Source organism: Carassius carassius, chromosome 50, assembly GCF_963082965.1.
Source record: "Carassius carassius chromosome 50, fCarCar2.1, whole genome shotgun sequence".
Lineage (NCBI taxonomy): Eukaryota > Metazoa > Chordata > Actinopteri > Cypriniformes > Cyprinidae > Carassius > Carassius carassius.
Genome location: NC_081804.1, coordinates 8,097,148 through 8,110,853, shown reverse-complemented (window position 1 = coordinate 8,110,853; position 13,706 = coordinate 8,097,148). Strand labels below are relative to the sequence as shown.

The 13,706-nt window shown below is 39.4% G+C and overlaps 1 protein-coding gene across 1 annotated transcript; it reads left to right on the top strand.

Moving 5' to 3' along the window:
• The first annotated feature begins 3,778 nt into the window (after nucleotides 1-3,778).
• LOC132133329 (perlwapin-like) lies at nucleotides 3,779-13,704 on the top strand. Its single transcript, XM_059546121.1, has 4 exons — nucleotides 3,779-3,958; nucleotides 5,399-5,533; nucleotides 6,088-6,333; nucleotides 13,664-13,704. Exons 1-4 carry the CDS (start codon nucleotides 3,844-3,846, stop codon nucleotides 13,702-13,704), a joined length of 537 nt encoding a protein of 178 aa, XP_059402104.1. The 5' UTR covers nucleotides 3,779-3,843.
• The last annotated feature ends 2 nt before the right edge of the window (nucleotides 13,705-13,706 follow it).

The window sequence follows — 13,706 nt, the reverse complement described above, 5'->3', positions numbered from 1 at the left end:
AAAGCAATTCTTGATATCAACAATTAAATTTGAATGGAAGCCTATGGTGACATTTAACTAGTGAAAATACAATTCCTGATATCAAGAATTAACATTGTTACCAGGGAAAATTGAATTGTTGATATCAAAAATAGCAATTGTTACTAGTAGAAATCTAATTCCTGATATCAAAAATTAACATTGTTACTAGTGGAAATGTAATTGTTGATATCAAAAATTCCAATTGTTACTAGTGGAAATGTAATTGTTGATATCAAGAATTAACATTGTTACTAGTGAAAATTGAATTGTTGATATCAAGAATACATATCCTGCGAATGAATAAAAGTTAATTTGGCTTGCCATACTGTGTCTACACCGGACGCGAGAGTTGTCATCTGTGCCCCACAGCGAAAAGTGTGTCTAAACTTGATGACATCACACTATAGTGTCAAATCATCTGAACACAGTGTCAGAACATTTCATCATAAACAGAACGAGCATCAGTTCACTGATGGGGATCGAGTCCAGTGTATCCATCACTGGGTTCTGCTGTCTTTTGTTGGATCGTTCCACTCGTGTCCAGTGTAGACCTGGCGTGCGTTTTTTATTGTTTTATTTAGCCCTGCTTATTTTAATGTTCTTATTAAATATCTGTATTGACTGCATGGTCATATTATCGAATTATTTACTGCCATGCGACCAACAAAAGTAAAGCTTAGCGAGTCGATGAATGAGCATTAATTGCTGCAGGTTGATTTTTGGCAGATGTGCTTGTGCAGCCGCGGTAGTCTTCATTTCGTCGGGTGAAACATCTCTCTCACTCGCAGCAGAGTCTGTGAGAAGCAACAACTTCCCCTCCACGCTCACTGATACCAGAAACACGCTCCGCCTTCACTCCGTGAATAAAGTATTTCAGTATGTTTGAAATGTTATGTTCATAACAAAGCATATAAAATAATAATAATAAAAAAATAACAGGAGAGTTTCAAAGTGGCTTAAGCTATTTTGTGTAAACTTTTTTCCCAAATCGCCATACCCATAATAATGACAACATCCTAATAACCACCAACTGTTTGATTACCAGCAATCTTCAAAATATCTTTTAAGTTCAACATAAGAAGCAACTCCTACAGGTATGGAACGACATGAGGGTAAGTAAATGATGACAGAATTTTCATTTTTGGGTGAACTATCCCTTTAAGACTCGGAACGAGTCTATTTGCTGATCAATGGAAACCCTTAATGAAAGAGCTGAGTGAGATATGTGGAGGAAATTTCTAGGCAATTTTTTTTTTTTATTGGCCATTTTTAAAAAAGAATTTTAATTTTTTTTTTTTTATCTTTTGATCCCATCCAAGGTTGTTCTGTCTATTGGTTTTGTTTTGTACTTTTCATGCTTTAAAACTCAGTCATACTAAAGTTTTTATAAGGCAAAACGTGTCTTTGCACTATATACATGTTTTGCAAGAAGATGTTGGTTCATAAAAATAAGTGCACAAAAAATAAGGGAAAAAAAGTAGCTGATGCATAATATGGAGATTTACTTGTAAATATAAAGATGCTTAGCTCTGACTAATTTTAAACTGTAATAACCCACTGGGGTCGAAGCCAGCTCTGGTGTGGTCTGTCTCCTATTTTCTTGATGACCGTGAAAAGAACTAAAAATATGACATTTTTGATTGTACAGATAAAAATAAGATGATCTATGAAACTGCAAAGGGTCTACTTTTATTTGGGTATAGTCATAACAAAACAATGTGCTTCTCTAAATCTTCTTCTCTGTTTATAAAGAAACAACTCTTGCTTTTGTACTGACAAATACACACAAAATATGTCAAAATACCCATCTTGGAAAGTGTGTTCGAAAAAACTGTTAGTTAAGTGTGAAAAATAAACAGTTGAGAGAAATCAGATGTGTATCATTATAATGGATGCATTGTCTTTTAAAGGCACCGGTGGCAACAGTGAGAATCAAAGGTTACACCTTCTTTGTTTGCGTGAACATTTGGGCGGCATTATGCAAATCTTCCCACATCGTGACATGTGTGGGGGTTCATGAGCCATTTTAGGAGGGCGCGGACAAGTCCTAACTTTTATAAAGTATATCTCTTTGGGTATCTCTTTGTAACACTCAAAAGAGAAAGCAAAAGTTGAAATTGCATCATATTAACCCTTTAACATTTTTAGGAGGAGTAAAACTGACATTTATGCTTTTAACAGCCGGATGTATTTACACTAGCTTTTCCAGTTTTGTGTGGAATGCGCCCCAGACCACCTTCTGAAGTGGTTTGATCAATCGGATTTAAATCCATGTAGAAAGTGTTTCGGAGGGTATTTACACATAGTCTTTTCAGGATTCGATTGCTATCCTATCAGAGAAAAAGCATGAAGTGACCAGGTGTAAACAGGCCCTTTGAGGGCGAGTATTATCATGCTATATTCAACTAGCTAAGTCCCAGTTTCTTACAGTTCATACTTGTCTTTTAATTATTTGTGTATACTCATGTCTATCCAGATAATGTGTTTATTTGTATTAATTTGATTGATGTGCTTGTTTGTGCAACATATATGATTTTTGTACTATGAATAATAACTGAATAATATTTCAGTTTCCAACAAGACTATTCAGAGATAAAAAGGTTAAGTAATTCAATTGATATTCATTTTGATGGTAGCCCATCCCACGGCAAAGAAAAAAAAAAAAAAACTCTATGGGAAACTCATCGTCTATGGGATCCCGTATTAAAGGAGATACCATTTTTGTCACTTTGACCATGTCTGCATGATGAAAATATGTTCAAAGAACGTTCACTGCAAAAAAAAAATGCTTTTCTAAGAATTTTTGTCCTGTTTCCAGTCAAAATATCTTAATATTCTTAAATCAAGATGCATTTTTCTTATTTTGCTAATTATCTGCCAGTAGGATAAGAAATTCAAAACATGCTTGTTTCTGTTTGAATTAAGATAATTTTCCTTACCTTACGGCAGACAATTTTACGTGTTACGTAAAATGCACTTAAATGCACTTGTTTTCCCCCGAGGAAACTAAATACCTTTATATAATTGTAAAAATTGTATCTATAGAAACTGCATCTCAACGTCAGAATTTTTTAGATATTTGTACTCTGTAAGAAAAGCATTTTAGCAGAGTGAATGAGGTATTTAAACATCGCTTACGCTTTTGGGAGGAGACCGCAAGAAACTCTGGAACCAGGTTAGGTTCATACAGTAAGTTACCACAGAAACGGATTCTGAGTAAGTTACCTCTTTTTCAGAAACAGGCATGAGTTACCCTGCTTTCTCTGGTTTGACAAACCTCCCATTCTGAAATGGAAAATCCAGAGTTTCCCCTCATTTCAGGGTTAACATACTCAGAGTTTTCACTTCATCTCCCAAAAAAAATTATATATATATATGCATTGAGGCTATAGAGCACACTCATTTTTGAAACAACCTCAGTATTTAATTCTGAGCAGTTTTCATTATCAGTAGCTCATAAGACGATAGCACAGAGTTTCATGTGGCAGTAGACGCTGTACCTGCTGACCACTGCATCTTCATTTTGCAGTTGATAGTGTTACCATGGAAACACACAATCCTCTTGTAATTAGATTACCTTAATTATTATGACATGGCGTGAAAGCACTGCAGCCTTCATATGGTCCAACCTCAATCAAACACATCTGAACAAGCTAATCAAGATCTCCCAGATCAGGTGAGTTTGATCAGGGTTGGAGTTGACCTGATCTCCTTGGCTCTTTAAAACCCAATTTTTACAGCAACTTCTATTGCAGCCACATTATTATTTGTGTGCATTGTTGTCCACACCTCAATTCAGTGCATTTTCTAGTAGGGATCATTATGAGATCGCAGGTTGGGATGATGACAGCTCGATTGTACTGCTCGTTGATTGCTGTTTTATGTTGTCTTTCTGGATACTTGAGCATAACAGATGTTACTGAAGGACAAACTGCAGGTGAGAATCCGTTAACTTGTTAAAGAAATGCAAAAAATAAGGGAATAAGGTCTTTTTAAAACTAACAGTTTGGGGATGAGTATTAGGTTTTGAAACCCTTTTGATTTGACGCAGTTCAATGTAAGTTTTGTATTAATGTTGAAGACTCCTTGCGTTGTCCCTGATTTGACAAGTTTCACTCCTGGCCTCCCCCAATGATGCTCTAGTACAGGGATCCTCAAATCTGGACCTAGAGATCTACTTTCCTACGGAGTTTAGACCTAACCCTAATCAAACCCGCATGGGCATGCTAATCAATGTGTTTATGATAATTAGAAAATCACAGGCAGGTGACTTTGGTCAGGGTTGGAGCTAAACTCTGCAGCACACTGTACCTCCAGGACAAGATTTTTGTGTCCAGTGGCTGGTTATGGTCTAGTGATTCTAATTGTCATGCTGACCCAACGAGGTCGTTTTCCTGATCGAGAATGCTCTGGAGGACATGCATGATGTTGCTTTTGACTGCGAGCCCGTGTGTGCAGCCTGTTTCCAGCGAGTTTAATGATGGATGCTAAGGTCCACAAAATAAACACCTGTGATGCATTGAATTCAATGTAAGCTTAAAGCAGAGACTATTAAAACTGAAGTATTCAGATTTAAAAACAAACAAACATGAGCCAAAACTTGAGTACAAGTTCTTCATCACAAAATTAAGACCGTGCCAGAATTGTCTTAAATCCCAAACAGTAAGACTTTAATGAATTTATTGGGTTATTTCAAATGTGTTCATTACTATAACACTAGCTACGCAAGTTAACCCTTAATCGGGATGTGCATGAGTTATCTGAAGAGCTCACGGTTACCGTTAATGTAAACCATGATTTGTAACGGTTAGCCTATGTGTGATGCTCCGTTTTGCTGACTTCAAAACTCCGTAGCAACTATAAAAGAGTCAGATAGGAGCTTTAATGCTTAAGTTTATAAATGCAAAAGTCTTTGGCCGTAATCAGCGCATGAATGGACCGGATTAGTAGCGGTTCAAGAACGCTGCATTAAAATGCAAGCTGAGTACTAGTCAAACTCCGATAAATTGTGCTTATGATTTATAGGGGTAATCAGCAGGAAGTGCAAAAAGATGTTTATCAGTGCCTCACATGTTCACTCATAATTCAAGAATTCAGGTGTTCAGAACATGAGAACTCCATTGCGCTTAAGAATCTTCTTACGAACGTCTTGGAATTTATCATAAGTTATGTTTAAGATTTGTGAATCTGACCCCTGCTTTGGTTTGCCACATCACGAAGAGCACAATCCGATGCTCTTATTTTCTCAGACACTTGCTAGATAAGGCTTCCCAAAACCTTGCTGATTGTAGAACTTAAAACCTGGAAAAAACTTCTTGATGTCACCAAGTGAATGGAAGTGCCCTCAGTGATGCTCTTTGACATGTATGTATAACAGCAAAGCCAGGAGAGTGTCCCCCTCAAACATCTGGAAGCTTGTTTAATGGGTCCTGTAACGGTGACTCTGACTGTCCCAACGATGAGAAGTGCTGCGGCAATGGAAGTGGAAATTACTGTACAGCTCCTTATACAGGTATTGGTCATTGTTTTGGGATTTTGCCTTTATCAAAAGTAGGTTTGAATTAAATATTGGATTAGTTATTTCTGGTAGCCAATGCAGATTTAAAAAAATCCTCTATTTTAATAGCTCTGCCCACAGGTGCATAGCTATTTGTTCTCTCCAGCCCTGGAAAGCTGATCCAATATTTACAAAGGTCATACTTGCCTTATCTTAAGCATTCTTTTGTTCCGCAGATGTCTTCTTCTGGCTTATTCATTTTTAATCCAACATCTGTCACTCGTCTAATGTCAGTTGTATGCACTGAGTGATCTCTCCTCCCCATTCATGAGTAGACATGCCCCTTACTGCTGATTGGCTACAAGTTTTTGCCACTCTGCCCAACTTTGCTTTCTAAAGCATTTTTGAAAATGCATACCCCACCTTTAAATCCCTTTGGATGGCTTTACAAAAAGAGTAATTAGAATTTACGCTGTAGGTAAAATTTGTTGTTCATGTTTGTTGCTGTATTTTGACGTGGCATACAGTCTATATACACAGACTAATGGTTGCTATCTGTGTCCATGCAGTGAAGCCGGGTCAGTGTCCCAAACCGAAGCGTGTTCCAGAATGTGCTGACCTCTGTTTCCATGATGGCCAGTGTCCTGCCACACAGAAGTGTTGCCCAACCACCTGTGGCCATGCATGTAGTGAACAAAGTGATCAGGAAAGTGGTCCGGAAAGTGGTCCGGAAAGTGGTCCGGAAAGTGGTCCGGAAAGTGGTCCGGAAAGTGATCAGGAAAGTGGTCCGGAAACTGGTCAGGGAAGTGGTCAGGGTAGCGGTTATGGTCAGGGAAGCGGATATGGTCAAGGTAAGGGTAGCGGTTACGGTCAGGGAAGTGGTCAGGGTAGCGGTTATGGTCAGGGTAGCGGTTATGGTCAGGGTAGCGGTTATGGTCAGGGAAGTGGTCAGGGTAGCGGTTATGGTCAGGGAAGTGGTCAGGGTAGCGGTTATGGTCAGGGAAGTGGTTATGGTCAAGGTCAGGGTAGCGGTTATGGTCAAGGTCAGGGTAGCGGTTATGGTCAAGGTCAGGGTAGCGGTTACGGTCAGGGTAGCGGTTACGGTCAGGGAAGCGGTTACGGTCAGGGAAGCGGTTTTGGTCAAGGTCAGGGAAGCGGTTTTGGTCAGGGAAGTGGTTATGGTCAAGGTCAGGGAAGCGGTTTTGGTCAGGGAAGTGGTTATGGTCAAGGTCAGGGAAGCGGTTTTGGTCAGGGAAGTGGTTATGGTCAAGGTCAGGGAAGCGGTTTTGGTCAGGGAAGTGGTTATGGTCAGGGAAGTGGTCAGGGTAGCGGTCAAGGTCAGGGACAAGGTAGTGGTCAGGGTAGTGGTCAGGGACAGGGTAGCGGTCAGGGTAGTGGTCAAGGTCAGGGACAGGGAAGTGGTCAGGGTAGCGGTCAGGGACAGGGTAGCGGTCAAGGTCAGGGACAGGGTAGCGGTCAGGGAAGTGGTCAGGGTAGCGGTCAGGGACAGGGTAGCGGTCAAGGTCAGGGACAAGGTAGCGGTCAGGGAAGTGGTCAGGGACAGGGTAGCGGTCAGGGACAGGGTAGCGGTCAGGGACAGGGTAGCGGTCAAGGTCAGGGACAAGGTAGCGGTCAGGGAAGTGGTCAGGGTAGCGGTCAAGGTCAGGGACAGGGTAGCGGTCAGGGACAGGGTAGCGGTCAAGGTCAGGGACAGGGTAGCGGACAGGGTAGCGGTCAAGGTCAGGGACAGGGTAGCGGTCAGGGACAGGGTAGCGGTCAGGGACAGGGACAAGGTAGCGGTCAGGGACAGGGTAGCGGTCAAGGTCAGGGACAGGGTAGCGGTCAGGGACAGGGTAGCGGTCAGGGTAGTGGTCAGGGACAGGGTAGTGGTCAGGGACAGGGTAGTGGTCAGGGACAGGGTAGCGGTCACGGTCAGGGACAGGGTAGTGGTCAGGGTAGCGGTCAAGGTCAGGGAAAGGGGAGCGGTCAAGGTCAGGGACCGGGAAGCGGTCAGGGATGTGATCGGGGACGGGGTCGTGGATGTGGTTGGAGACGTGGTCCATGAAATGGTCATGGGCATTTTGCATAATACTTGCAGGAGATCTCTTCAATTCAGTACTTTATTCATATGGCATGTTTTCCCTGTTTGCTTAAACTGTTTAGAAGGCTTTCTGGTCTGTCTCCCCAGCAGCCTCAAATTAAAATTATCTGAAGAGTTGGTGTCTGGTGCCTTTTTTTTTTTTTTTAATCCGATTCATTAAAGGGTGCACTCACACTTGTAATGTTTGGTTAGTTTAAAAACCCTGGTGTGATTGCTGTTAGTATGGTACATTTGAGTGTAAATGCTGCCATCCAAACTCTGGTACGCACACCAAAAGCAAAAGTGGATAGAGATCACTAAAAAGATGGGTCTCCGTCCACTTCCAAACAAACTCTGGTGCAGTTTGAATGCAACAGACCATACCAAAAGAGTAATGACCAAGTGTGACCAATTTGACATGGTGTAACCAAAATGAGTAGAGCTGTGTGTTGCCGAGAATCTGGCAATACAATAGTGATGGGAAGTTCGGATCATTTTACTGACTCAGACTTTTGTGTCTTTTTCAACAAAATGAAGAAATCTAGTTTCGTTCATTTCAGCTAAATGTAATATGTTACGTGTTACTTCCCCAACATGTCTAGTTGATCACACTACAAACAATACAAAACTAAGATGCTATAAGATACAGAAGAGACCAATTCAAGTTTTTTTTTTTTACCTGGGTCTTCAGTCTGTGATTAGCTCACCTCTGAAAAGTCTTCGGGTTCAAGTCATTTCTTAATCATGTGACAGCCCCTTACGCTATTTCTGTCACTGTGTTTTTGTTACGGTTTCTTCAGGATCTGTGGTACTTTATAAATAAAGCCCTGTTATAAATAAATTATTGAATAATTAGTGTTTATTTACTGATAGACAGTCAAAAAGACAAGGCTATATAATAATCCAAGCCTACAATACAAAGTACAGATTAGTTTGTTCATTTTTAATCTAATTTTGAGTTTGCTGGTATAATTGCTTTTCCTAGGTAAACTTGACATTTTGGTCTAATATGTACAAGAAGATTGCTCAAAAAGGACATAATGACAAAAGCAAATAACATGTTGAATCCTAAACAAGTAACACTACAGTTCTGAAGTCTAATCTGAAGGGTGAACTCAGACAAATCATACAAGGTCATTGAAGATTAGAATCCACTGTAAAAAAAAAAAAAACTATCAAAGTGATTTCGCCATCATATGAACAATTTAAAGCATAACCAGTAGTTATAAAGTACGATACACCTATTTGTAAAGTTGTCAATTAACTAATTACTCTAGCCAATGTTGTCCCGTCATGTGACAAAAGAACGAACAACCTGAAAGATGAACTAATCAATTCTCTTTCCGGCTCAATACAGCATTGGTTTAACGTATGGGTATGTCACGTGATTAAGGAATGAGTCAAAGACCCGATAGACCCGAACTATGAACTAATCAATTCTCTTTCCGGCTCAAGACCGGATTGACTGACACAGGTGAATTACTACTAGCAGAACAGAACCTATAAAATATTGCGCGTGCGCTAGTGATGCGCGAGTCGGGTTTTTTTTCCAACCCGTGGATCCTGCTTTTATGAAATTATTTGGCCCGCCCTAGCCCACCCCGCAAATTAAGTAAAATTTCTTGACCCACCCCGTGCATCGGGGACATCATGGAAGTTACGTTGCTACTTATACCTTCGTATCGTAACCTTATCAATATAGGCTATAGGTAATTGGACTATGATGGTACATTCGTGAACAAATCTTTTAGGTGAACGAATCGTTCTCGTTTACGTAATCCACTGACCATAGACAGTAAAAGACTCATTTCTCGTTCACTGAAGTTCCTCCCACAGCAGCGCGCGAGAGCGGCGCTTTTAGCAGCACATGCGCAGCTCGTGAACAGCTCTGTGAACTGTTTCATCCTGTCAAATATGGAAGCATATGGGTAGCAATTAATTAATTAATTAATTTAATTTATATTTTAAATATAAATATATTTTTTCCTTTAATAAAACAACATGCATTTTTGTTATTCGTTACCTGTCCTTTATTTTGACATAACTTATTGGGGAAAAGACATAATTTAATTACAAAATAAATGTAACTGTAATCAGTTACAGTTACTAAGAAAAAATGAGTAATTAAATTACAGTTACTTATGAAAATTTTAACGATTACAAAGGGGATTACATTTGAATATTTACACACATACACATAGGCTACAGCTTATTTCTTTCCCAAATTGCACTAAGACATACGGCCAATAATCTCCGCGATGCGAAAACAGTCATTAAAATGGAATTCAGCCTAACGCGGACAGAATATGCCACATTTTGGAAGAATAAACAAAAAGTAGATCAGTACACTTTAATCAAAACGCGATATGGGAGTGTCTGTGAATATTAAGCCGCAAAATGACAATCTATGAATCCTGCATGTTCTGCGTGTCTGTGGATACCAGGCGCTGACTGGCCATCGGGAGAACCAGGACAATTCCCGGTGGACTGGAAGACGATTTGGCCCGCTATTTTAATATTGTTATTTTATATTTGCACGCCGAATGTACGTATTTCCGAATCCGCCATTCGATAATTTAATCTCTAATAAATCATGAATCGGTTAGTCTTGACTGGCAATGGTTGGGCTCGCGCGCTCTCCGCGCATCCGCCAAACGGTTTGGATCAGACTCCGAGTAATCAATGTGAGACTCGAGAGAGTGGAGTGGACTGTGGAAGAGCACAGCTGGGGCAGAAAAGCGACACTTCTGTTCAGGGTTTCAAGTAAAAATAAATACAAGTGATAATTAATTTGCCAAAAAAACTAAAATGTAGGGCTGCTCCGATCAAGATCGGCCTATCATTAATGCGCATCTTGTCAGTAAAGCCGGTTCTCTAATCAGCGGTAAATTCCCTCAGGTGCGTGATTTCACATAGAGCAGCTGTTACTACACAGAGCCGTTGTTAACTGAGAAGATGCGCAAATAAACGCTGAAAATGAACGTGGATTTGCGCATCTTCTTAGTTAACAATGGCTCTGTGTAGTAACAGCTGCTCTATGTGAAATCACGCACCTGAGGGAATTTAAAGCTGATTAGAGAACCGGCTTTACTGACGAGATGCGCATTAATTATCGGCCGATCGTGATCGGAGCAGCCCTAGTAAAATGCACTTACAAAACATGGTAAAAGTCAAATAAAATTCTTCAGTATGAAAGTCATAAGAGGATGGATGGATAATGGAAGTGAAGGTGCAGTTCAGGAGAGAACTCTTAATTATTTTGCATGTCCCCCAACCTAAGGATTTAAATCTTTTTCATGTCAGGTCCATACACAAAATAGGGTTGTCCATGTTTCAGAATTTGTTGTTGGTGTATGAGTGTGAGATTTCCCAGCCTAATTTTTTTCCCAGTCCGCCCTTGGCGCAGACATGCAGTTTTATCATCATATCATATACAAAGATACAGCAGTGTTTCAAAAAGACATCAATGTTTCAGGAGTTTAGTTCGCAGAATAAGACACATGCTTATTAGATAACCATATTTGAGTTGATGTATATGATTGTGTTTTTTTTATTAACTATTTTTCCCCAAACCATTGTTAGATGCAGTGTTTCCTGTAGTTATGCAAATATTTGGGTTCAGAAACAGTATCTATAAACTATTTCTTTTGATTTTAAATTGGCATTGAACTTCAGATGAATCTCAAAGTAAAAGGCAATACTAAAGTCTGATTGTGTGGTGGATGTGTTCAAATGTGATCATCTTAATTCAAGTGATGAAGGATGGTGAAAGTCTGACAGTATTGAGCACTACTGTAAGGTTAAACCTGCATGGTGTTAATGTTTGAAAATGATTAACACTTGCAAATAAACATTCATTAGAAATTTAGAAAAGTAATCAAAAAGTACTCAAAAGTAATTAGTTACATTATTAAAGTAATTTAAAAAGTTACACTACTATTACATTTTAAATAGGGTAACTTGTAATCTGTAATTGATTAAATTTCCAAAGTAACCTTCCCAACACTGTTTTGCATATTACATCTCAAATTGAATATTGCTACCCATATGCTTCCATAGTCAAAAAGAGTTACTCAAGATGTGACGGAGCATGTGACTTGTTGAATGTAGTGAACGAATATGATCTTCTCGTAGGTGAAAGAGTTGAATGAACTGATACATCTCATTCGTGAATGAATTGAATGAGAGTATACAGGGTCAGTGAGCCAAGCATGTAAATCTCGATCAGCAATCAGCAGATACAAAGTGCAGTTATAGGTGCACATACGCTTGTTTTCATATTTGCAATACAGAACATAACTCCACGTTTAATCCCCGATAAAACCTTGTGCTTTGTTAATCTGAACAATTTATTTAGACTATTTATTTAATGCGATCATGCACACACTTTAATGAAGCCAAATCAGTTTTTGTCACAAGTAAATACGTTCGTTGACTTAAGAAATAACACATAAGACACTCTTTTTCGACAACTGCTGGCGTATTTGTGTAATATGAAGAAATGGTCACTGAACGAATCAGTGAATGAATCATTTTGGTGAACGAACTGAACATCAACGAAACTCTTGAAAGAATCAAAATTTCCAACACTAAATTCCATGCAACATAAATGGATTTAAAAAAATGTTGTTTTTAGTGACCCGCCCCAACCCGCTCCGCAATAAAGTGCCAATTTCTTAACCCGCCCCAACCCGACCCGCGGGTCACCTGCAGGGACCCGCAGGTTATGAGACGACCCGCGCATCACTAGCATGCGCGACTGAACGAATCACTCCCCGTTCTTCCCGAGTCACATTAAAGATTTGTTCAAAATGAACGAATCGTTCAAGAACAACTCATCACAATACAATATGTTGCGATACTGTCAGCAAGGCGATATATTGGGATATTTCTTATTTTAGGAATAGGATATATTTTTAGGAAAGCTGTCATTAAGAAATCAATTCAAGTTTATTTGCATAGCGCTTTTTACAACAAAAATCATTGCAAATCAATTTTACGGAAAACTCATTTTCTACAATATTTAGTAGTAGCTTATCAGTGGTGACTGTCAATTTCTGTACATATGGCAGAAGTGTACAGAAAAATCAAAGACTTAATCAAACAGACGATGACCACTATTAACCGCAATTATATTATATTATGATGTAATCAAACTTATAGCAAAATTTGGTAGATCTGTGTTGTAAGAACACACCACCATATGCAAACGTTAGGAATAAGTAAAAGATGATTTAACCAGACCGCAGTGGGATCTCCATTTAACAGTGAAGGTAATTGAACAATTTTTATGCAGTATGAGTAAAGTAGGGTAGGGGTGTTGGGAATTAAAGTGCTTGCAGTATCCTTTAGTTAAATGTATAATACATATAAAATGTATTTTATAAAAAAGACCATATATATTATTAGAATCTGCTTTAAAAGTTCAGTTTCAGTTTACAATTGTGACATACAATGTCATAACATTTTGATCTGAACAAAAAATTACATCTTAAAAACAATTAAAAAGTGCTTACAGGATTCCTAAAGAAAACAAAACCATTATAAAACAATAAAATAAATACTGCTGTCGAGCCTTTCCACTTGGATTTCACAGGTTTGCTTTTTGTATTCAAAATGTTCTGCGTGGAATCGCCGAATCACCGATACCACGACACGAGCACTGCCCCAACTGCACAAAACAGTCCCAAAATGAGACACAGCTGCAGGCGCAACGCGCTGTGACCCTACCGCCCGCCTCGGGTGAGCCCCTCTTCACACGGGACATCCTCGCCACGGTCCAGCGGTGGACGTTACCACATAAGCCCTAATGACGGCACAATTCAGCTTTGTACACGAACAGGGAAAATTTTCACCCTCCATTACTAACAGCGATATTAATGCTGACATAAGCTAATACCCATAATAATGACAACATCCTAATAACCACCAACTGTTTGATTACCAGCAATCTTCAAAATATCTTTTAAGTTCAACATAAGAAGCAACTCCTACAGGTATGGAACGACATGAGGGTAAGTAAATGATGACAGAATTTTCATTTTTGGGTGAACTATCCCTTTAAGACTCGGAACGAGTCTATTTGCTGATCAATGGAAACCCTTAATG

Bases quoted from the DNA above. Each gene is read 5' to 3' on its own strand.
- LOC132133329 (XM_059546121.1), top strand. From the start codon at position 3,844: ATGAGATCGCAGGTTGGGATGATGACAGCTCGATTGTACTGCTCGTTG. The intron at 3,959-5,398 runs GTGAGAATCCGT...TATGTATAACAG, and splicing joins TACTGAAGGACAAACTGCAG to CAAAGCCAGGAGAGTGTCCC. The intron at 5,534-6,087 runs GTATTGGTCATT...GTGTCCATGCAG, and splicing joins CTGTACAGCTCCTTATACAG to TGAAGCCGGGTCAGTGTCCC.